Source organism: Mixophyes fleayi, chromosome 12 (assembly GCF_038048845.1).
Source record: "Mixophyes fleayi isolate aMixFle1 chromosome 12, aMixFle1.hap1, whole genome shotgun sequence".
Lineage (NCBI taxonomy): Eukaryota > Metazoa > Chordata > Amphibia > Anura > Limnodynastidae > Mixophyes > Mixophyes fleayi.
Genome location: NC_134413.1, coordinates 32,744,601 through 32,769,798, shown reverse-complemented (window position 1 = coordinate 32,769,798; position 25,198 = coordinate 32,744,601). Strand labels below are relative to the sequence as shown.

The following is a 25,198-nucleotide window of genomic DNA, read 5'->3' as shown; positions in this document are numbered from 1 at the left end:
GGAATCATTCCCCTGCGATCATGTGATCTGCCTGTGACAGCCAGGCAGCTGCCAATCATGATCGTAGGGGAATCATTGTTCCGCCACTGCAATCATGTAATCCTTCCTTCTCACTGATGGTGTGGTGTGACCTGACATCACACCACTGTTCCCTTGTCCCGCCGCCGCAGAAGAAGAAGGAGCAGCGAGCATCAGCTGCAACATCTCTAACTGTAAGTATATTTTAAAGATTTTTTTTTCAGGTTTTTCTGTTTATTTTCAAGGGTCTGCATTAATAAAAATGAAAAGCAAATGAAATTGTAATTCATGTGAATCAACAGGGGCAGGCATTTTTTTGGGGGGTGGGGGGTTTCATCGGGGATGGGGGGGCCCTGCCTGCGTCATTTGTGCTGGGCCCCATGATTTCTGATGGCGGCCCTGATTCAAAGCATATTGACTTTTCAACAGAATTCTCTAAAATTCTAGAAAACTAGATAATCACAACCTCATTTTGTACTTTCTAGGTTTAATTTATTATAATTTCAATTATTTGTAATTTTCATTGTTTAAATCCCATTAAAGATTTTTTGTTTTGAATTGATTGGAAAAAAAAAAGTGACAATGGAGCATAACTGCTAAAGCATTTTAAAATGGCCGCTGACATAGGCGAGTAGGAGTACCAATAAGATTCTGCAAGACCTTTGTATTGGTCCATGTGTCCACACTCTCCTCCGCCGTGTCACCAAGCTACGGCTTTCTGCTAGGGCCGTGAGGCAAACGACAGAGCCACAGTTATTTCTTGATCATACAGAGGAATTCAGCTTTAACACCTAAGGATAAATCACTAAATGTGCTGTTAATCTGCTCCATAGAGGTAATAAGGGTTTTATTTTTATATATCCTAAACTGCTAATAAGCTGAAGAAATGCACCACAATATTTATTATTTTATATTGAAGTTAGAACAGAACCAGCTTTTATTTTCTGTTTACTATGTATGGGTATCAAGGCCAAGGACGGCAGGATCAAGCTGGTCTCACATTGCAGAGCTAAATCAGAGCTAAATAAGTCACCTACCTTACCGCTCCACAGGGGCACCGCAGTCTCCTGTACCCTTAGGTCAGGTTGTATGATAACCAATTATTGCGGTGTCTTCCATGTTTGATACATAGTTACGCACGCACATACACACCCTCTACTCCACAATACCACCAATTATTAGCCCCATGTATTGTGAAGTACTACGGTTTCCAGCAACATTTGGATGCACTATTTGCTGTTGTTTTCCGTGACTTTGGTGTGCATTAATATTAGAGATGGGCGGCCCTCGGGTTCCCCGAGACCCAAACCCGCCCGAACTTCACCTATCCGAGTACACTCTGGCGCCAATTCGGAATTTAAATCGAGGCAAAACGTCATTGTGATGTCGTCGTAGCTCGGTTCTCGCGATATTTGAAATCCATAAATACCCGCCTCCACAGCAATCCATCGCCATTTGACAGAGGGAGAGAGCAGGGTAAGGTCGCAGGCAGAATTAGAGCAGGGAGAGAGCAATTATTCTTGAAATTCTTCTAGTAATTGTTATAGCAGGAAGAAAGTAGGATAGAGAAGGCATTTTTGCAAACATTACCAACAGTTTGGGGTGTCATATTCCCTCCTCCAGAAACTATTTTCTGGCTGCAGAAAGTCTTATCTAGCAGCACTATCTATTTACTATTTTGCACTACAAGTGCTTTGGGCTCATTAAAATGGATTAAAATGGATTCAAAGCAGTCCACATATGAGCATGATCAGCAAGCAAGTGCTGGCACCAGTCCTGATGGTAGTCTTCCCTGTACGTCATCTGGTAAAGCCAATATAAAAGTACATAGTCTTTTTAAGTCAGGGAAAAAAACCAAAAAATGTAAAAATGTAACCGTGTTGAGAAAAAGATCTGTAAGTGATGAAAAGTTAAATGGCGAGGGAAAAAAAAAATTGTCAACATGCCATTCTACACACGCAGTGGCAAAAAAAGAATGAGGCCTTCGCCCTTTCTCTATTACTGCCAGATGTAAAAATGTTACTGAGCCTTCTTCTTGTAAGGTCACTCGTGAGCAAGCAAGACCAAGTAATTTGGAGTCCAAAAGTGGTGCACAAGTACTGTTACGTGTGAAAGTCGAGCTGCAAGAAAACAGTAAGGCATTAGAGGAAAATGTATGTTCAGAATCAGAAATGACACCAATCCCTGCGGAGAGTCCAATCTACGAGTGGTATGTGTAATCGTGACCATTCTGATAGTGTACCCATAAAGAAGGGCCCTTTCGGCATTTCTGCCGATGTGTGCCTGAACAGCCCAAGTATAGCCAGTGATACACCAAGTGAGGATGACACTTTGGAATTAGAAGAGGATAAGGGGGAGATTTGGGTAGCCGAAGAGGGCGCTGATGAGGATGCGGTTGATTGTGTAAGTCCTGCACCAGAGGCAGCAGTGTGGCACCAGTGGCAGCAGTTCTGGCACGTGAGGTTCTAGCACCAATTTGCACTTTCCAAACACAAGCAGGGATGACGCAGGTGGCAGACCACAACAGTTTGACATCTGGGCTGGTTCGAAAGATTTGACCCAAAAATTTGAGAACTTGCCCATAACTCCAACCAATCCCACTATTAACATGCAAAGGATGGTGGAGGGCCTAGCAAGGATTAAACTGTATTTTTCCTAATTTGCACTAATAAAGGTTTGGGTGTAATATACACCCAAAGAAGAGTGTTCAATTGCTAAGAGTCATTGATGAATAGGAAGACAAGCAGACTTGTCCGTAGAATTTGCTGGCAAATTCTACTGCGTTATATAGGCAACACCCAAAGATAAGCGCTCCATTGCTAATTGAAATAGCTGAAATAGAAATAATAGGGCTGACAGTGTTGGTCTAAATCTGCAGTTACATTTTATTGTACCATAGCTCACTCAGAAACAGGAGAGGTGGCAGGGTTCAGTGCTAATCTTCCTCAAACAATACTAATTCATCCCCACTGGAATCCACCATCATAGAAGTCTGTGTACTATGATGTAATTGCCAATAATGGCCTTCCAAATGGAATTAGTAGTTCATTTTAGGGCAGAGCTGTCACAATTTTTGGGCAATTCTTTTACAGCAGAGCAAATATCAAAATGTTGTGCGGACTCATCTGCATCACCACTGGGTGTCTTGGGAAAGCAAATTTTTTTCCAACAAGCAGTTGCCACAGAAACTGAAGAAGACGTCATTACAAGATGTTGATAGCTCTTGGATCCTGGCGAAGCAAATTAAGTATTAAATCTACAATTAAAATATAGTTAGCACATTTACTTTGTTTTATTTCATACGTTAAATTTCTGTAGCTCCTTGTCAAAATGTATTATTAAGGCAATCACTTGGCTCAAGCTTACCGTGTCTGCACTCTCTTCCCAGGTGACTACTTTGCTGGACCAAAGTACATTCCCCTCAAATGCTAGTCTTCTTGCAGCTGCTGCATTCTCCTACATGCTGTTGCAGAAACCAGATATTGACCCTAAATTTTTCGGGACACAAACAGTATAACCTGCATATTATTTTTTAAAAGTTCTGTAACACCAAGTTGATTATGTGAGCAAAACAGTAAATGTGATGGAATTCCACCCCGCTGTAATGCTTGATCAATATTGGGGTCGTCATCATTAATGACATATCCTCAGGAGAGTCCAAGCAGGATTAGCCATGCTTCAATGACATCCCTTACTTTTTGTAACAGATTGACAGCTGTATGGCTCTTAGTGAAGCCGCTGATACACAGAGTAGCCAACTTCAGAAAAATGTGACGTACTTGGGTACATGCTGCTGCTGTCCCTGCTGGTGAAGGTGAATGACCAACCCAGTGGGCTGTCAGTCATATAATCTTTAGTTTCACCAGTTCCGCTTGTCCACATATCTGTGGTTAAGTGTACAGTGGGTAGAATGGCATTTTGTAGCACAATAATTAAATTTTTAGGAACCTTCCGGTACAGGTGAGTAATAGCTTTTCTAGTAAAATGGTATAGTGATGACATTTGCTAACAGGGACAGAACACCTCAATTAAAGGTCTTAAACCAACTGTATTAATAGTGGACATTGGACGCAGATCTAATTCTAGCATTGTACCCAGGGCATCTGTGATCTGCTTTGCGACTGGGTGACAGGTTTCATACAAGCTTCCTCTTGCAAAGGACTGTTTAACTGTCAATTGTTGCTTCTGGGGATATTGATGATGAAGCTGTTGGGGGTGTAGATCGCAGGTGCTGGGGTGTAGATGAGAGAAGGGAGGTAGATGATGCTGGACTGCTTGTTAATTTTTTTAACCTAACTTTCTGATTTTCCCAACAGCTTTCCATGAACTCGCTGAAAAATGACGTAACATGGATGAGGATCCTAGATGGTTAAGATCCCTACCTCTACTGAGTGTGGCTTTAAAAACGCTACAAATGTCTAGACAACTGTTGTCAGGATTTGTGTAAAAATAATTCCACACTTTAGAGGTGGATTTTTGGTCTTATGCCCAGGGATGAACATGGGCTTTTTCTTATCACTGGCAAGAACTGCAGCAATTTTTCTTTGAAAGTGTATGAAAATCAGATTGTGACCTATAAGGTGGTCAAAATTGAATGGAAATGACTGGAAATTAGTCAATGAGGTTAATAATAATTGAGGTACTAAATAAATACCTAAATTATGTTAATTTAGTCCCAAAAAAATACAATTTTTGTAACAAATTGCAAAACAAAACCAAAACACGAAGGTAATCCAGATCCAAAACACGGGGGTCAGTGACCATCGCTAATTAATATAAAGCTGAGGGAACATATGATTTACAGCCATATTATTTTACAGGGAAATACTCATTTTGTCTTAAACAGTTTTGACTCTTCATTTTGGTGATTACTGATTATACATATACTGTATATATTCATTCCAGCAACATCTTGCTAACATTTCTTCTCAATATGATAGTTTGATCACCATAATTATACATAGTTTATTATTTCAGGTTGTTTATGCATTTGTTCAATAATATCTATTTTTGTTTGTTTCAGTATAGTAATTTTCTCTTAAGCACTAATACATTATATACACACACATATATATACACAGACACACAGTAAGTACAGTACTTCTTTCCTCTGTAAGAGACACATGACAGAAGTGTGTAAATGGATAGGGAGGGGGATGAAACACATCTGGGCAAAGTCCACACATATAAAGTTAATGCAGAAACAATTAGAAACATCAGGTTTATTTTTGTTTTTATTAGAACTATTTACATAAGTATTATACAGAGAAGATGTTTAGGTTTTTTTTTTTTTTTTGAAGGGGTGGGGTGAAATTATGTTGTTTTTTTAAAACCCTTCAGAATAGGATATATATTTTCAAAAGCTTCATAGATTTCAGAACGTTCTTTTGCACCTGCAAGACAAAAATCAAAAGGCAAAAAACGTAAGCCAAGTATTGTGTGTAGATGAAGGCCTTCTCAGATTCCAATAGTTTACACAAAACCAATGTCAACTAATTTTACTGTATTCTTTGCAATAGGTTTGTTGAATTCCATTAATGGAAGAGTCTAATTCCAATATATTCAGATCACTCCATACAGAAACATTTGTCAGCCATCTTATTCCTCAATTCGTCAGTATAACATAGAATTACATCTCCTTCCTCACGTCATTCTACATGATGCTTGTGAACAATGTATAATTTTATAACTTGCTTAAAACCATGCTTTTCAAAAAAAAAAAAAAAAGATATTATATACTTACATATACCCAGCACGTCTCCTGACTGCTCATCTATCTCACCACATGGTAATCAATTGTCACAAACAATTTGTCTCTAATGCATAAGCCACAGTGGCTGATCTATTTGCATAGGCCTCTGTGCAGGTTGGTCTCCAGCAAAATGGCAGCTGCTTGATATAACTCAGTCAGTAATAGACACACACTGTAAGATAATTCAACTGAAACGGATGATCTAAGGAAAGGTCTATTAAGGAACTTCTCAGCAGAGTGAACAAACCAGGAGTCCTTCTGGTTACTGCTTCTACATTACTAAATGCCATTCTTAGCATCCATGTCATGACTCAGTCAAGTTTTTGTCATACAGTAAACAGTTTAGTATTTTAGGAGCCAGATTTCAATGTGCAATTGTGATGGGGGGGGGGGGGGGGGAAGAGGTCTGGTCTGGATAAATAGCAGTATGTTTCATCCTATGATCAATATATTGATGTGGCCTGTAAAAAAAACACTGCTCTAGTTCTGCATACTGGATGGGTGTGGGTGTGATGTGTATTGAGAGAGGTGGGGAAACAGAGTGTATAACATTGCATCACTTACTATATCTTTGTATTTTACAAGTGTTAAAAAAAAAAAAACATAAAATTAGGTTTACATTCTAGCCCTATCAAATTCCCTAAAGCTTCAGATGCTATGTGGTCTCTGGCCTTTCAGTTACATTTTCCATACCACCACTTTTAAAAATTCCACCACACACACACACTATATTTAATGAGTACTGGGTAGGACCCCCATAGCCCCCAGAAAAGCCTGACTTTTTCATGACCAATTTAACAAGGCCCTGGAAACATTCCTTCGAGATCCTGGTCCAAGTTGATGTGATCGCATCCTGCAGCGGCCAGGTGGGGGGGGGGGGGGGGGGAGGAGGGGGGTGGGGGGAATGGATTAACCTGGTCTGAGTCACATGCATTGTTTTTCCTTTAAAATAGGCTGCTGAATCGAATTTTGCCCCCGGGACCAACATTTGCCAGCGCTCCCCTGAGGAACACTGATGGCCATGGTAATAGAAACATTAAATCATTCATTCTGCATATGTACAGTGCATCCATCCTTTTCAAATATTGTTGTTGGGCTGCAGTGGGAATGATTCTTTGCAGATATATGTAAAATAGGAATAAATATATTTACTCTCTCATTGATGTTTCTGTAAAGAATATCTAAAAATTGTGTGTTCTGTGCCACTTTTACAGTAAAGGCTCTTGCCCCAGTCTGAAACCCCCCCTGCCATCTATTCATGAGCACAGCAACTTGTGAGGCAAAGAATGCAAACTATCTTAAGAAACAGGTAGGCAGTCACATCAATCTAACTTGTAGGCAGCAAATTATTACTTCAATATAAAGTGAAGGTGATGGGGCAGTCACTTTAGATCAGTCAAACAGAGGAGGTGGGGAAGACTTCTTTCGGTGTGTTCGGTTTGTTTTTTTTTTAAATATATATTATTAAAAGGTCGTATTTGAATAAGGTAGCCTCTATTTGAAGTTAGCAGGAGGCCCATGAACATATTTAAAAAAAAACAAAATTATCAAAGAATGCAGAGGTAATATGTTAAGGATGGGAGATAATAAAATATATGTATAACCATATATGTGTATCTTAAGAGTAATATACAATAAAACTTACTATTAAGCTTATGCAGCCCAAAACTTTAATTTATTTATTATGATTTATCTAACAAGTGCAGATTTAATTATAATGGGAGCACATATATCCAAGCATATATTCTAACCCAATTATACATTTTATGCCTGAATCAGTGTATTAACATATTGCTCTTAACTGCAGAGGCTTAAGTGAATGTTTTATAGAATATATAAAGCAAAATATAATTAGAATGTTAGGCTTAGGTGTAATGCCATCTACTGTTCATAAAATATTATTGTAGAAAAAAGTTCTACTGCGGTCTACTATCTAAAGCTATAAGTTAACACTAAGGGCTAGATTTACTAAACTGGGGGTTTGGAAAAGTGGAGATGTTGCCTATAGCAACCAATCAGATTCTAGCTTTAATTTATTTAGTTCATTCTACAAAATGACAGCTAGAAGCTGATTGGTTGCTATAGGCAACATCTCCACTTTTCCAAACCCGCAGTTTAGTAAATATACCCCCAAGTCTCTCTTTATATACCCTCTCAAATATCAGAACACATGCAGGGTGGGGACTTCTTTGGAATTTCCCCTAGTAGACAAAAAAACATTATGCCTTAGTCTCCTCCATGTGAAGATTGTCTTCGAATTGAAGTGTGTTCCATCCTTGTGTAGAATAGGAGTAGGGTTCTCACATGAATCCATATATTATCTAGTGTATGATAACCAGATTGATCAAATCCAAGTAAAAATCATTCTTCTATTACTTCTCCTGCCAGTGGTCATTCTTTGAGTAAATATGTCTTCATTCTAACTCTGGCACAGGAACATGTACATTTTTCCCCCTTTTTGGCATCCTAGGTTGGGTGGGGACATGGGAGATGATCAACTAACAGGGAGCACCTTACATATATGGTTGACAGATGACTACGAATGGTTTTTTTCCCAGAGCGGCCAATCAAATCAGGCCCTAACTGAATCAGCAAGTTTGATACTTTTTGGCCACCAGACATGAGAAGGTTGAACACATTTGATCCAAAAATAACCAAATCCCACGTTAAACATAACATGCCAGGGACCCAGCTTGCTGTGGAATTAAATGTTCAGATCTGAAATGAGGCTAGGATGTCAAAACTGAAACTACACAGTCTAAATTAAAACAAAAATCTATTACAAGAACTGGTTATTCTTTTCTACAAAGTCCTAATCCTGATGAAAGGAAATTGTACTTCCTAAAACTATACTGATGCTTAGGAAGATTGAAATCTGTAGAAGTTGGTTTGATGTTCTAACTAAAAACTAGAGGATAGCGCATATTTACCAAGTGAGGTTTTAATTTTCAGGGGACAATGTGGTATTAGATCATGAAGCAACAGTAAATACTCCAAGCTGTAATCATGCACTGCCCAGCAAGTCAGAAACTCCAAATCTCAAGAGATTGCAGAATCTTGCGAGACTGACAGCTTTCCTGCTCACTCCGGTGGAGGTGTAATATTTTATTATAATGTATGTATTATATCTGTGTTATGGACGGTGTTCACTTTTTGCTCAGTTTTCCATATTTACGTTTTCCAACATTCCAGGATCCATACAAGAATCCAGTACCAGTTTCTGAAAGCTGCAATAATAGGTACGCGAGAGTAACACCATTTTAATACATAATGCAATTAGCTGCAAAGTGTCTCCAGAATGTTCAGGAGACAAAGCAGCACAGCTATGGTCCAGGTTGACCACGCCCCCAAACATTGTGGCCACACCCCTTTGGCAGGAGCGCTGCTCGGCAGCATACAGCGCATTTTCTACTAGCCTGTGGAGGGAGCCCAAAAAGTTGCTGTACTGGGGCTCCAAATTCCTCTTGGAGGCCCTGGCTGGAGGTTGTAGTTCCTTAAGGGTACTATAGAATGCCATTTTAACTAACATTTCAATGACTTCTTCCACTGTAGCTTTCAGGAAGAACGTTCCGAATAAATAAAAGCAATTACTAATGAACAACTACCTGCATAAATCCTTTTTTGGAGGTTTTAGAACACCAATATGTGATATAGTTATGCGTGCAAGACAGTTTGCTGAATATACCAACTTACCAGTCAATACAACCTTTCCAGACACAAATATGAGCAGTACAATCCTTGGTTTCACCATCCTGTAAATAAGGCCTGGGAACAATTCAGGTTCATAACTGTAAGCACACAAATAAAAAAACAACGTGTAAAAGTTGTACATGCTAAATATTATAGAACATAAAAATGAAAATAGTTAGTGTGTGTTCCAATCCGAAATAAGAATCATGAAACAGCCACCACTTTCTTTAGCCTGTGGCATCAGACTTCTTTCTTTGCCAGCTGGTCTGTGCCAAACAACCAATAATGCAGTTGGCACTATCAATGGTATAGTGTAATATTACAGCATCAGGTGTGGATAAGGCAGTTTAAGCCATATGCATCAAGACGTTTGTGAGCAGTATTCAGGGGATTACTGGCACATTTTAGTCTGGGGAAGCGCGTGGGAGTCAAGACTCAACTCAGCAGACAATTAACCCATCCCAAGGTAGTCCACCTAGGGCCAGTCTGGCAGTCCCTGCCCCATTGCCCCCCAGCTCAGTCAGCCCCTGGCAGTATTATATGTAAAGTGTGTATAGTTCACACCCAAATGCAGCTTGATACACCCACATTGTTCCCCGTTATGAGCATCCCCATGCACCACTATTTCATGCCCCTACCAGAACTTCAAAGAAACTAATCCTGGAACAGATTTCTGGGAGCTTCCCTATTGACCCAGTTCCCAATGGACCCTGGTTTCTAGGAAGGGCATCAGGCTTTGACGATTAATCCTCCACAATAAGGGGCAATTCAGTAAAGCAGCATGGTTCTGAGTTTAACCCTCTGGTCCCGAATTAGGGCCCATTTACGCCTTTTACATGAGAGGACAATTGTGTCACTTCTATCAGCTTGACCACTGCCCTGGCATTTAAAACAGCTGGTATCCAATTATTTAACAAGTCACAAGTTAGCATTTTGGAGATTTTCCTCATTTAGAGTAATATATGTTCACACATTATTTTATTTTTAAATCGGGAAAGTAGGAGTTACAGGAGTTAAAGTCAATCCACAACATTTTCAGGAAACGTACCAGAGTCCATGAGTAAGGGCATAGTCTATTCTGCCCATAGAACTACATCTTTGTGGTCTCATTGTTGAAATAATTATCCTTAATTATCAGTTCCAGTTAGATCTGTAGTTGATCTAATTTAAAGGGGCTGTTTAACAGTTTTGCAAATGCAGATGTTGCCGGGTTACATCTATTAAAAAAGGACACTACCACTGCTCTATGATTTACCATTCACAAAGTAAAAGGCTCACAATACTTACATTTTAAATAAGTACAATTTTTTGTATTAAAAAAAAAAAAAAAAAAGGTGCCAGAACTCACATCACGTAGTCAATCACTGTACACACAACATAACGGTCACCGCCCGCAATAAGCACTCGACCAATCACAAGCTGAGCAGCGTCACAACCCGAGCAGTGCCATCACAACCAGCGCGGACAAAGTACGCATGCATCAGACTCGACACACAAGCAGCCCGCATCCGTTTTAATGATTTTGGCGCCGACCTGCTACGGTCGACAGGGCGATTCAAGTCCTCGTGGACCAAACATCAAATGTTCAAAAGTTACTTTTAAAACTTGGAAAATCCGTTTGGGGGGGGGGGGGGGGGGGGGAGCGCAGTAGCTTCTTGAGGCCTGCATATGCAATGTCTGTTGTGTAAAATTCAGTACAACAGTTAAAAGTGGACTCTTGCACTCCTGTAAGCTGGCCACGCATTCTTCAGTCCAGGCTGTCAACCTATTGTTCTGTCCACATAAAGTACAGCTCTCTAATAGCTGGTGAATGTGGTCATCCCATTAACATATTAGCTTAATACAAAGCATGAGCAAATTGCAAATAACCTGCCAGTCAGTAAGTAAATATGGTGTGAAAATTCAGTAAGGTGGGAATGAAATCGGCATGCTGATAAAAATTTTAGAAAATATAGTAAAACAATACAATGTGCCAGTAACAAAAATGGTGCCTGTCAGTACATTTTTTTCACAAAACAGTCAGTTTTATTTACACAAAGGTTGGCAAGGCTTGTCTGAAGGTGGAGCAACCCAACTTGTACATGTAACCAGCCGAAAGCCAAACTTGGCAGAGAACTTTTCATTCTGCCACATGCTACCAACTTAAAAGAGGTTACCAATTGTGGGAAACACCCTCCCCTTCTTTATGAAGTGCTTTTCCTGAATAGAGATTGTCAAAGTTCCATCCCTGGAACCCTCACCAATATGTATTGTGCTCCCAGCTCAACTCTGGAAACTCTTCATGTACAGCAAGCAAGAGGACATGTTGGATGCAAATTTTATTGCCCCTCCCCTGTGACAAAATAGAGACCACCCACAGAATCAATAACCTGCCAATGGAGAGGATAGCAGGACATTACCTGAGGTGGCACACTTTTATGGGCAGCAAAGCCTAGGTCCTCCCCTCCTGGCCTCTGCAGCCTCCTCAGTGCCAGTCACCCATTCCCCGTACAAGGACAGCTGGAAGTTTGGTACAGATTTAAACCTCACTTTTTATTGTGTTGCAAAACAAACTGGATCACCGCTTATTAGCCACATGTTTAAAGCCCAGATAGACGCAACACCAACATAAAATTATTTAACATTTATAGATAACTTATCATAAAACTAAATTCTGTGAAGGGCTTTTTACCTGCTAAACTGCTGATGAGTAAGGACCAAACCTTCAAGCCGTATGGGGAACTTCACATCACAGCTTCCCACCATATTCTGTATTTTAAAGTCGAGGAATTTTGCAGGAAAACCTAGCTTCTGTACGATACGGGCGTACTTCCTGGCTGCCAGACGCGACTGGTCCTCACTGTCAAACAATCACCACAAGAACAACACTTCAGAAGATTGCAGCAACTGGCAAATTCTATAATAGACTTGTTGATTTTCTAATAGTCTTACTTACTCTGTATTACAAAGAAATGTTACTTATACCTATCCATTAAGTATATATGTAGAGGTATTTGAAGTCCCAGGGATGAGCCAAACAACGAGTGTTGGAAATTTAATTGTAACCTTTTAATTGACAATACACTGGTATAAAACATTTATGCAGTTCACATAAGACATGTTATGGCCACCACCGTTTGCCATGGTACAAATTGGTTTGAAACAAAGACAACCTGGGGGTAAATTTATCAAGCTGCGGGTTTGAAAAAGTTGAGGTGTTGCCTATAGCAACCAGATTCTAGCTGTCAATTTGTAGAATGTTCTAAATAAATGATAACTAGAATCTGATTGGTTGCCATAGGCAACATCTACACTTTTTCAAAACCGTAGCTTGATAAATTTACACCCAGGACTCCATATATTTCTCCCAGCAGAAGATAGCTCCAGACATTTGGGATCTTTCAATCGTACCATGCTTCAGGATTTGCATCCATCATATAGGCCCACTCTTGTGTCTAGTACGAGTGGAGCAGGAGTATTACATATTTATGCAATACCCCAAAATAATGTGTTTCTGCAAAATAACTAATGGCATCATGGTGTCTATATAACAGACTTACCTCTTTGCCCCAGTACACACCATTTTCCCAGAGCTGAATATAAGTGCTGTGGTTCTGGGTTCTCGGATTCTCATGATAACTGCTGCAAATCTCTACAGTCGAGATGAAGAATGGTTTAACATTTGTGCATAAAATTCCATATATAAATAGACTTTGTTGCGGGAGTATCTTACCTTCGGGTTGTATTCTGCATTTCTGGCATGCAGGGCAATTCTCTTTAAATCAAGTTTACAGGCTAAATTCACCGTAGACACAATGTTTCTAGTCAGACCAAAAGAAAAGTGGACAAAATATTGGCATATTCAATATAAAAAGTCAGGCTTAGAATATTTAGAAATAGATGTAGTCAGTACTTTTATGGTTAGTTTTAAGGGAGGGCAGGAAGGGGGGGGGGGGTTATATGGTTGCAACAAACATTTTGCTTCATTGAATAGGGCTGGAAGTATGGGAACTTATAGAACCAGACCCAAATTTCCCACACAGGACCACCTGCCTATAGATGGGGGCGAAGGTCACAGCTTGGTTTCAGGATTGAAGGCTGCAGTGAAGTCTATGTTAACCAAAAACTGAGGTGCAAAAAGTCTGATGTGTGATTAATGCAGAGAGCAGTACAATGCTATGGCCCAAATAGAACCTGGATCTGGCTTGGAGTAGATCGTCTATGGAAATTTGGCAATGCTTGCCACACACACACTTATCTCCAGGTCAGCAAATGAGTGTGTGTGGCTATCTGCCAACCACTCTAACACGTCCCAATGTGACTGGCCGCTGGGCTTGAGCTAATAAGTGACTAATTTGGCACCCTACGCAAAACTGATCCTGGTACTTTGCTAAACCAACAGGATTGGCCAGATTAATATAATGAAAAACAAGGATCTATATATGTATTTCACCATATGGGTGATCTCTGCCCACTACAAAGCAGAAGAGCCAGATTTAGATCTCACCTGGCATAGGAGTGTTTGCATTTTATACAACTCTTAATCGAAGAGAATTACTTGGGCTACACACACTCTATTCTTGGTTCTACCTGCACTGTAGCACACATACATTAGGACATCTTATGGAAAGGATCTGGGACTTCTACCATCGCCAGGCTGCAATTTGTCAACTGAGAATTGGTTTGATCTACTGTTAGTTGAAAGTGAGATACATAAGCAAGGCTTGGTTCTAGGGGCAGGAAATTGCCAGAAGCCTTTTTTCCCCCTCCTGACAGCTTACAAGTCCTGTCCCAAACAACCTTTTCTTTAATTATTAAGCCATCCCCACAAGTTCTACACTCGCTACTAGGCGATAGCGCCAGGGTGAGTGTTCAACAACTGATAAACTCCTAGCACTCCAATTTGTCATCAATTTATATAGGGCTGCTTGCATGAGTCCAAGGAGCTATAAAACTAATCAATAACAGCTATACAATATATATATACAATATTCAATCCTTGGCTAACCAGCTCTTGCGGAGCTGTAATTTCCTGCCAGCCTATGCGGGGGGGGGGGGGGGCTTAGAAACAGGTTACGCATCTTCCATCCAAAGAGCGATGAAAGAACCTGGCCTCAGGCAGCACCAAACACTAAGCGCTTGTTATTACATGTTATTACATGATCCTTCTAGTCTAATTAATAAATTGAACTCAAACAGCTGATTGGTTGCTATGGACAACTCCCCTTCTTCCCTTTACACCAATTCTTATAAATGTCCTCCCACCCCATGTATATAGTTACTTACTGTAACTGAGGAACGATCCCAGACATCTCTGCAACAGGTGTCATGGGAGTCATTGGGGTCATGGGGGTAATGGGCATGGGGCAGAGGTTAGAATCCTCTCTGTTTTCAGATGGGGTGAACGGCTGTGATACAGCAGAAGTATCCATGCAGATGCCGCTGTCCTGCAGCTGGGAAGAGTATTGCTGTCCTTGTAGATCATTCTTGTCTTCATGATCTGGATTTAGGTCATCAGGCAGAAAGCTAAGGTCCACTGAACAGAAGTCGGTGGAAAGGTCTTTGGACTGATCCAGACCAGTTGTATATGAAGTGCCAGGCAGTGGTTGTATATTTAGGTCATCATATGGCGTCATAGGTGTGTACATTTGAGGAGTAGGGTCAAAGACATCCTCCTGAGTTAGAGAGATAGAGAGGTGTACAAATTCAAAAGACATAAAAGTACATTGTCTTTTCTTACTATGAATGGCAGGACAAGTCTACTTATTCTGAAGCCTATTACACGGCGATAAGCTTCATCAAGTTATTTTCAAGTCATTGGTCACCAAGTTTAATAATTGAATGACCTCATTAGCAGCAATGAATGATATAGCAGACTAAATATTCACAGAGCAAATAATTACTATTAGGACCAAATTTGCTTTCATCTTAATATATACACCTTGTACAGCCAATGGGTCAGTGATCGGGATGGAGAAAGTGGAAAAAAATGGACCAATGGAAGGAGGGATTATTTTACTTTTGGCCAATCCTAATAGATAGTTGTGTTGGGGGAGATTGTCTGTAGGGAGTACAATGGATGTTCATATGGAATATAATCACTTAAGTTGTGCCATTTGGTTAATACCCAATGAGTGTTTAAAAGTTTAAGTGGCTATTGAACCCAGTGAATGAAAATATCAGTTCTGAAATGACCCGGACCCTATCAAACACTTTATTTAAAGTAAAAAGGTGAACCGCTGTAGAAACAGTCAGATATTGGAAGGCGGATTCATACAGTATATTACCACCCCACTTTGAGAGGCATCATGGCAGCTCCCAGACAACAAAAGCAGGAGGAGACTATAGAATGGATATTAGTACAATATATCCATCATCCAGTTTTAAAAGGGTGGTAGTATATATTTATTGCTACACTGAACAGATAATAAAAAAACCAAAAAACTTAATGACACCACCCCTTTTTAAGAAAACAGAAAAGAAAGTTTACATGGTATTCCCTCTTATAACATGCACAGAAAAGAATAGTAAGCTAGGTGGCAGCATAGACATTTAAAAAAAAAAAAAGTTCCACAGAAAAGTAGACAGTTTGGTTTTGAAACGATCCCCCAACAGACAATGCACAAAATATTATACCAGTTGCCATCTCTAGAAAACATTACTGCATTACACCATTTTAATTTCAATTTAAAATGTGGGGACAGATTTATAGTTGAGGTAGGGCATGTCCGAGATATTGTAAATTTCAGTGTAAAAATAAAGCCATCAAGCATTTGTGTGCTAGATGAAAAAACAGCAAGTATTTAACTTATGTGCAAAATAATAAAACTAATATGCAACCGTTGCATTGTAACATGGTTTGTCCCAGAGAACATGTATTCCTTCTTTTCCCTTAATGACTTAGGCCCATTGTAACAAAGTATGCACCCCATTAGAATTAAGAAAATAAATAATTTTAAAAATGTAATTTTATCTACACTTTGCTGCTTCCAAAATCTTATTGCCTGAGACAACTACCTCATTATAGGCACAGCACCATACAAACATCCCTTTTTTTAAGGATTATTTTTAATATATGGTATAGGGCTTACCTCAGCTTCACATTGATCTAAGTATCTCTCCAGGGAAGATTCTCCATCCATTTTAAAAGTCTTCTGTTAAACCCTGCAAGATTCCTTCCACCTAGACTAACAATGGCCACCATTCATCATTTGAAAGCTGGGCTCCATAGGTAAACAGGTTAGCACCTTTCCAATAGTTACACACCAAGCAGACCACTTGCTTGTTTCACCTGAGTAAAGCTGCCCCTCAGGGTAAATCCACACAGAACTCTAATTTAAAATAAAACTCCAGTGATGTTTTTCAGTTTCAGAACAGGTGAGTCAATCAGCACCAAGTGTCAACCTCCCTGACCCACTTCAGCTGTGCGGAGACAGTTAATTCTACTGTTACTGGGACTACAGCTGGCTCTCCATCAAGGTTCTAGAACTATGAAGCCATCTATATATGTCATAATAAACCCAAACTAATTACAACATAATGCTAGGGATGCCAGCTTAGCCATTGAATAGAGGTGTATGCACTATTCAGCACCAATGAATTAATCTGCATTTTAGTGGCCTCTGAAACAGTTTTCTACCTCTGCATTTTTGGAAAATAAATAACAGATTTTAAAAATACACACGGTACACTGTCAACTCTGCTGATCAGGGCCACCAAACCTTTCTGTTTGTGTGTATGTTCCTGTATTGGTAACTTGCTATGTTCCCTTTGAATATATCTATAATATAAATGGCTAGTGGCGTGTGTTAGTCTGTCTGTGTGTGGAAAAAATAAAACCAAGCTGCAGCGCCACCTGCTGGGCGGAGTTATACACTGACCTACTAAATTCTTAGTGTGTGTGGAAAAAAAAATTCAGAAAGGGCTGAAATTTGGTATACTAAGATGTTTTTAATTTGTTAATTTAATTTGTTAATTGTTAAAAGTGTTTATAAAGATTTAAAAAAAATATATATATATATTTCTTGAAGGAGAAGTGACAGTTGGAAGTGGTTGGTGGTTGCCGGGGGTGACAGTGGGGAGTGGTTGGTGGTTGAAGCCTGGGCTATGGCCCAAATGCATGACAAGAACCTTTTTAACACCTTAAGTAGCTTGATTTGACTAGAATGCATGAGTATCATGCACGGGTTAACTTGTATATATATATATATAAATATTCCTCCAGCAGGTGGCAGAGTAGCAGCAACAGTTGCTTATTGAACCTTTGCAGCTCTAAACTCAAACCCAGGTATATTTCTGTGTGAATGATATAGTGAATAATACCACTTTCATACTGCCGCCCCGGCAATATGCGGGTTGTTAACCCGGGATATTGCTGGGGCACAGGGCAGTATAGATAAGAAGATTCCCGGGTCGGGCGGGTTCATACTGCACCTGCCCGACCCGGGTTTTACAAAAAAAAAAGTGTAAAAAAAAGATTTTAATTAATAAAAAATACATAACAAATGTTTACTTACCTTATTTTCAGCCAGCGGTGTCTCCGGTGCGTTGCCGGCTGTCAGGGGGACCTCTGGGTACTAAAATGACGTCATTTCTAGGTGCGTTGCCGGCTGTCAGGGGGACCTCTGGGTACTAAAATGACGTAATTTCTAGTCCCTTAGAAATGACATCATTTTAGTACCCAGAGGTCCCCCTGACAGCTGGCAACGCACCGGAGACACCGCTGGCTGAAAATAAGGTAAGTAAACATTTGTTATGTATTTTTTATTAATTAAAATAATTTTTTTTTACATTGACATTTTTTTTTTTACAGTATGAATGGTGAGACCCGGGAATTACCCCTCGCAAAATCCCGGGTCTAAGTCCCGGGATTTTAGACCAGGGATTTTGGGGTTGGACTATTCACCAAGACCAGGGTTTTTCAGCGTGCACCTGCAAAAACCCGGGTTTTTGGTGCAGTATGAATGGGGTATAAGCTGTTTTTCGGCAGTGACAGGGCTTTGCCCTATACATCGAGGAAAATCATTGAGGAAAAAAGCTTTATTGTTTGAATAATATTATAATAAAATTAATAAATTACATTTTATTTGTTTTAGTGGAACGTAAAGTTTCACTGCACATGCACAAACCGGATAGCCAGGTCATGAAAGTGTAACCCCTGGCGCCGGCCTAGTGAATGGGTAACACTTACCTCTGCGGGCCAGTGCAGGTGAGCGTTAGTCAATAAATTTCGGTAATATGTAATTTTTGTTTATGGCTTAAATTAATCAGGAGAGCTAGGTGACAACAGGACTGCCTCTGTTACATGTTGCACTTTGTGTGTTTAACTTTTCTTACTACATTGTTTAAATTGTTACTGGGAGGTGCAAAATAAGTCCAATCTAAAAGTATAGAGCAAGACCCAATCTTCACGTGCTCAGAGCTGGCCCTAAGATCAGAAGTTATGGAGTGGCGATAGCTGTGTGCCATTCTGCCCAGCACTAAATGCCCCCCCCCCCCCCCCAAAAAAAAAAATCTGCCCTCTCCTCCCCCTTTATTGCATTTCATTATTTTCACTCTGCAAAATGAAATATTGTTTTACTCTCCCTCATTCTGTCCAAAGGTACTAACATCTGCTCCTTAGTTTTGGGTGATAGTTCTTCTTTTAAACAAATGCTAAAGCAAATAAACTTCCTCAATCTTTTACAGTCTGTCTGTTGTTATTGCATCAAGCGAGGGTGAATCAGTAGTGTCGTCACTCTCTATGTAGTGTATAGCTGGATGATTCCCATCGAACTGTCACATAAGCAGCATCATTTCACAGACATAAACACACACATTAGTCTGGATATAGCAAGGACACCAGCAGCTATGAATTAGAAGGAGCTGTAGGCAAAGTGTTATACTTGTTGACTTACCACTGACCTGGAAATAACCTTCAGACTGTAACCAATAAAGCTTGTATTTAATATGTTGTCCTATAGTGCTATGATGTTGATAAATGATCTTTAATATACCTCTCTAGGGCGATTTGAAAACTGAATCTCTGAGATCAAATCTATTAGGATGGTTACTCACTTGCATTGCATTTGCTTCAATGGAAGCAAGTGGAACCATACCTCCAAACAGTCCCGATTTTAGGGCTCTGTCACGCCTGGGAACATGTTTGTCCCGTTGCCCCATTCATCACGTTGCCACACCCTCATTGAGATGTTGCCATGCCCCCTGTCCCACTGCCGGGTACAGACATGTTGGGAAGTATGGTGAAACCACATGAGAAATACTAAGCATCTGCACATGCCCTTGCTATGCTGTACATTTGTAGTATACCTGCAGATGACATGCTCAAATACATGAGAACACATCTAGAATACAAGCAGCACAGAGCTTTCATTCATTTCCTTAATTCATTCATTTGAATGAGGTTTCCAGGCTGTGCGACACAGACAGACTGGATTGGTTCCCTTTATTAGCAAGAAACACCTTGGGGTGGTTACTTGTCATATGCAGGGTTTAAACACCAGTGGGTAATAGTCCAAAGTGTACCCATTGCATACACATGGTGGAGACAGCATTTTAGGGCCTGAACTAATATTCAGCCTATCAACAAGTCTCATGCCTCAGTGATGTCACTAGTTATTAGTCAATTGATAGGCTGCATTCCCATAAATAGTCATTCAACCCACAAAATGGCTGCCTACACTGTGTGGGACCTTTTGCAAAGATGTGATATCATAATGGTCATATTCTATGGCGTTCCTTCATACAAAAATTTCCCTAATTGTTTTCATACATTTATGACAAAGGCTGAAGGATGGCTTTCTTAAAACCAAGATTGGTTTAGGGCTTCTGTGCTTCTCATGAATGCTGTACATGATACAGATGAAGAATATTGAATTTTGGTTATTTAATAGCAAAGTGTAAATGTGCAGTAACCCTTGGCAACCAATCATACCTCTATAGCAGTTATACGCATAAGGCGGCCCCTTCGAGCCTTCACCTGCGGCCCCCAGCTCCTTCCTGCCTTATTGTCAGATATGTTTGTTATAACTTGTTTAAAATACCTGATGATGTGTTATTATAGATAGGTGTCACTTTCATTAATTGTATTGAATTTTAACATATTACTGAGATTAAGGGTAATGTGCAGCCTTTTGAAGGTTAGAGGACTGCACCATGCGTCTCTCACAGTGTATCAGTTTGGTCATCACTGTCTTATAGACATTGTGTAAGTTGCACTAGCAGGGTCGGCATCGGGGAGAACAGGGAGAGAGCAGTATGGGGACCACCAGCCGCAGGCCCAAACAGATTTATTAGGGGAGGGGTTCCACAGGAAATAAGGGCCCTACCTGTTATATTTGTACTGGTGGACTAGATTGGACAAAGGTAATTGCTGATTGGTTTGTATGAGCCAATGCACCGTTGATAATAAATGACAATCATTGTCTGTCACAGTGCAAGGTTGCTATTCAATATTGAATATCAAGAGAAAAGAAAATATATATTTTTAATTTAATAAAGTGACGAACTCGGGTTTTGGAGTATTTATTCTGTTAAATTTATTTGGAAAACTGTTGTTTTTGTTACTCTTTTAGTATAATTGACACTGGTTTTAGGGACACCTGTTCATTATATTGAGGCCACTGGGGTCCCAGTCTTGCTGCCTCAGCTCTGTTCAGCATGGGCCTGGTAGCCTCCTAAAGGACGGGGATCACGCTACCTCAGTTATAGTGAAAACTCACCCATGCTGTGTGATATACATTTTGTGGGTGGGTTGGAGGGGCGCACTGGCTCTTTTTAATTTTGTTTTAGTTTAGGAAGTAGACTGTAGATGGGGGCTATTTTATTACAGATAGCGAGTATATATACATATATACATATGTGCTACTCCGTCGAATGTTTCCCAAGAAAAGAATAGTCCATGGTCTTAGAAGTGCATTTTGAGGTGCCCTACAAGCAATGTAATACAAAGTTTAACACACTAGAAAAGTGGCACATGTAATAAAAACAGTCCCAAAGTCACATTATTGTCATGATTCATATAAGCTGTTAATAAAATCAAACCAAGCCGTATTTGAGGAGAAAAACAGAAACGTTTATTCAATAAAAAAGTATTAAAGAGGTAGGAGGTTGGACTTTGAGGTGACGTTTATACTTTTTCATATAGAGGAGCTAAGAACCTCTATGTACACCGGTCAATGCAGCGGTACAAAACTGAGGTATAGCGGGGAGGTAGGGTATGGGCCCTTTATGTACCCAATATATGTTTGCTTTATCTCTATACAGCACTGCAGAATATGCTGGCATATCATCCTTTCATGCAGATTACACAACAATCTAAGTAGTAATACTGCACTTATCCTACCCACATCCATGGGGGGGGGGGGGGGGGTGGTATGCCAACTGAATTTGGGATAATGCAGGTTCTCTTTTTGCGTTTAGGAATACCACGTCAATCTTCTCAATCTATGGTCCAGATTCTCCAGATGTTTCACGTAGCTTTAATTCCTGCATTGCTCTTTGAGCCTCTCAGGTTACATAGATCTCCTGCAGGTATGTTCTGACTTAATTTTTCTGTCAAAATAAATAAACAGAAATCTGAAAGCTCTGACCTTAAATAGTGAAAGTAACATTGAGGAATGTGCAGACTGGGTGGAGTCATAAAGTAGGTTCACGTCTAAGGCCAGGTATACACTACATAAACTTTCTCCCAATGCCATATCAGTAACGATTTTACAAACGACTGACAAAAAAAAAAGTCCCGATCAGCATACAGATTCATGTGTGCACACTATACATGTTTGAAAAGATTTACCTTGAGATCTGTGCTCTTCACCTGTCATAACCATCGGCTGAAAAGATCGTGACTCTGTAAACTCTATGGAGATCCTGATCGTGAGTACAGGGTTGGGCACGTTTTGCCGAGTGTGAAAACACTGACAACGAAGATACCTACAAAAACAAGGCGATCACTACGACACCGACATGAATATAATAATTACTTAACTAAAAAGCAACACATCAAATTTACGAAGACAGCGCCATACTGACAGCATATTTGTGTCGGTGTGATAGTGATAGCCTTTTTTTGTAGGTATCCTCGTTGTCAGTGTTTTCATAGTCGTAAAAATGACTACCACCATTTTTAGGCCACTTTAAAAATTAAATTAAACAATGTGATGTGCTTTGAAAGGATAATTGCTCATTGTTGCAGCGTGCACACTAATGCAGTATCGGGCCGAGCAGACGTTTATCAAGTGATTGGCCCGATAATCAGTGTCAGACTGGGGCAGGAAGGGCTCACAGGGGGAATATAATGATAGAGGCCTACCAGAGGGGGTGTGGCCAGCCACTAGAGAGGTGTAACCAAACTACTAGAGGAGGTGTGGCAAGCCCATGAAGGACTGCTAGCACCATAGTGTACTATATAAAGAATGCAATGTGTATATAAAGATTGGGCAGAATAGTCACCAAAAATTGGAATTGTCCCACTAGAATCAGGACAGTTGGCAGACTGTCCTGCTCTCTCCTACCTGTTCTTGTCACTTTCAGCACCTGCTGCTGGTTTCTTTAGTTGCAGCTTGTCTGGATCCTAGAATGTTGGGGGCCCTATTTGGACACATTTAGAAAATGCCAACCAACTCCGGGGTTAAATCAATAGGACCCACGATTAATAATTAGGCCTTCCTCCAGCCCCAACATTAAAGTAATAGTATTCCCATTTAATAAATAAACCTATTTCCCTCCCTCCAAACAGCCCTAGCAATAAATTAATAGTATTTACATTTAAGAAATATACTTATTTCCTGCAACCGTCACTGCCATTAAATAATTCATATTCACATTTAATAAATAAACCATATTCTTCCCAAACTCACCCCCACATTCAATTAATAGCCCCCAAACCACCCCATCTTAAATTAATAGTCCCCACTATTCAATTAAATTGCCCCACCATCACCCCACAAACAAAAGAGTACCCATTAATTAGCCCCCACCTTACACACACATTACATTGCCACAAGCCCAATGTGCCATTACACACACTACATTGCCACAAGCTCCCTCTGCCATCACACACACATTACTGTGCCACTCCAGGGGTCCCATGATTACCATGCTGTGCCCCATTATGATCACACTGTGCCCTCCATGCTGCTTTTCCCCCCTTCACCTGGCCCCTCTTCATCACACTGTGCAATGCTGCTCTCCTCCCCTTCATCACTCTGTGCTATGCTGCTTCCCCCCTTCATCACTCTGTGCAATGCTTCCCCCACTCCATCACTCTGTGCCATGCTGCTTCCACCCTCTCCATCACTCTGTGCCATGCTGCTTCCCCCCTTCATAACACTGTGCCATGCTGCCCCCCTTCATCACTCTGTGCCATGCTGCTCCTCCCCTTCATAACATTGTGCCATGCTGCCCCCCTTCATCACTCTGTGCCATGCTGCTCCCCCCTTCATCACTCTGTGCCTTTCTGCTCCCCCCCTTCATCACTCTGTGCCATTCTGCTCACCCCTTCTTCATCACTCTGTGCCTTTCTGCCCCCCCTTCTTCATCACTCCGTGCCTTTCTGCTCCCCCCCCTCTTCATCACTCTGTGCCATCCTGCTTTCCTCCCTTTGCCTCTGTTCATTTACTTACCTTCCTATTGGCTTCATTCATCTCTTTTCTTCTTTTCTTGTCTTCTGTCTTCTGACTTCTCTCTTGCATGCTTGCTCCTCACTGAATGTCGGGCTTCATGACGTCACACCCGACATTCAGTGCGAACAAAGCAGGGAGGAGGGGCGCCGACACCGTAATGAGGAAAGTATTTTTTTTAAAAAGTACCCTGCTCCCCCACAAATGAAGGGGGTGGAGCTATCAGGCGTCGGGAATACCCCGGCTCCCCAGCGGGCCAGTTCGACCCTGCCGATTATCGTCTGAAAAGCCTGTAGTGTGTACCCAGCCTAACACAAACACTGGCCAATACGCACTATTTGCGTGACATGCTCCCATGTACACATTAAATTCAACCAAGGCAGCATGGCAGAGTGTGAAGGGGGAGCAAAGGCAGCATAGCAGAGCGTGAAGGGGGAGCAAAGGCAGCATAGCAGAGCGTGAAGGGGGAGCAAAGGCAGCATAGCAGAGCGTGAAGGGGGAGCAAAGGCAGCATGGCACAGTGTTTTGAGGCGCAAAGGCAGCATGGCAGAGTGTGAGGGGGGGAGCAAAGGCAGCATGGCAGAGTGTGAAGGGGGAGCAAAGGCAGCATGGCAGAGTGTTTTGAGGTGCAAAAGCAGCATGGCAGAGTGTTTTGAGGGGGCAAACACAGCATGGCAGAGTGTTTTGTGGGGCAGAAGCAGCATGGCAGAGTGTTTACAGGGGCAAAATCAGCATGGCAGAGTGTGAAGAGGGGCAAAAGCAGCATGGCAGAGTATTCTGAGGGGCACAAGCAGAATGGCTGAGTGTTTTGAGGGGCAAAATCAGCATGGCAGAGTGTGAAATGGGGCAAAAGCAGCATGACACAGTGTGAATGGGGGTAAAAGCAGCATGGCACAGTGTGAAGGGGTAAAAGCAGCATGGCACAGTGTGAAGGGGGTAAAAGCAGCATGGCACTGTGTGAAGGGAGTAAAAGCAGCATGGCACAGTGTGAAGGGGTAAATGCAGCATGGCACAGTGTGAATGGGGGTAAAAGCAGCATGGCACAGTGTGAAGGGGGTAAAAGCAGCATGGCACAGTGTAATTACAGATAGTTCTTATCCTTTTTGCATTTCATGGTAGGCTCTTTAAAGCACTGCTGTAA

The 25,198-nt window shown here is 40.9% G+C and overlaps 1 protein-coding gene across 1 annotated transcript; it reads right to left on the bottom strand.

The window, feature by feature from the left end:
• Positions 1–4,817: 4,817 nt before the first annotated feature.
• TBPL2 (TATA-box binding protein like 2) lies at positions 4,818–16,772 on the bottom strand. Its single transcript, XM_075193543.1, has 7 exons — positions 16,531–16,772; positions 14,726–15,114; positions 13,173–13,260; positions 13,000–13,091; positions 12,132–12,299; positions 9,464–9,558; positions 4,818–5,411 (listed from the first exon to the last, which is right to left on the bottom strand). Exons 1-7 carry the CDS (start codon positions 16,579–16,581, stop codon positions 5,332–5,334), a joined length of 963 nt encoding a protein of 320 aa, XP_075049644.1. The 5' UTR covers positions 16,582–16,772; the 3' UTR covers positions 4,818–5,331.
• Between the last annotated feature and the right edge of the window lie 8,426 nt (positions 16,773–25,198).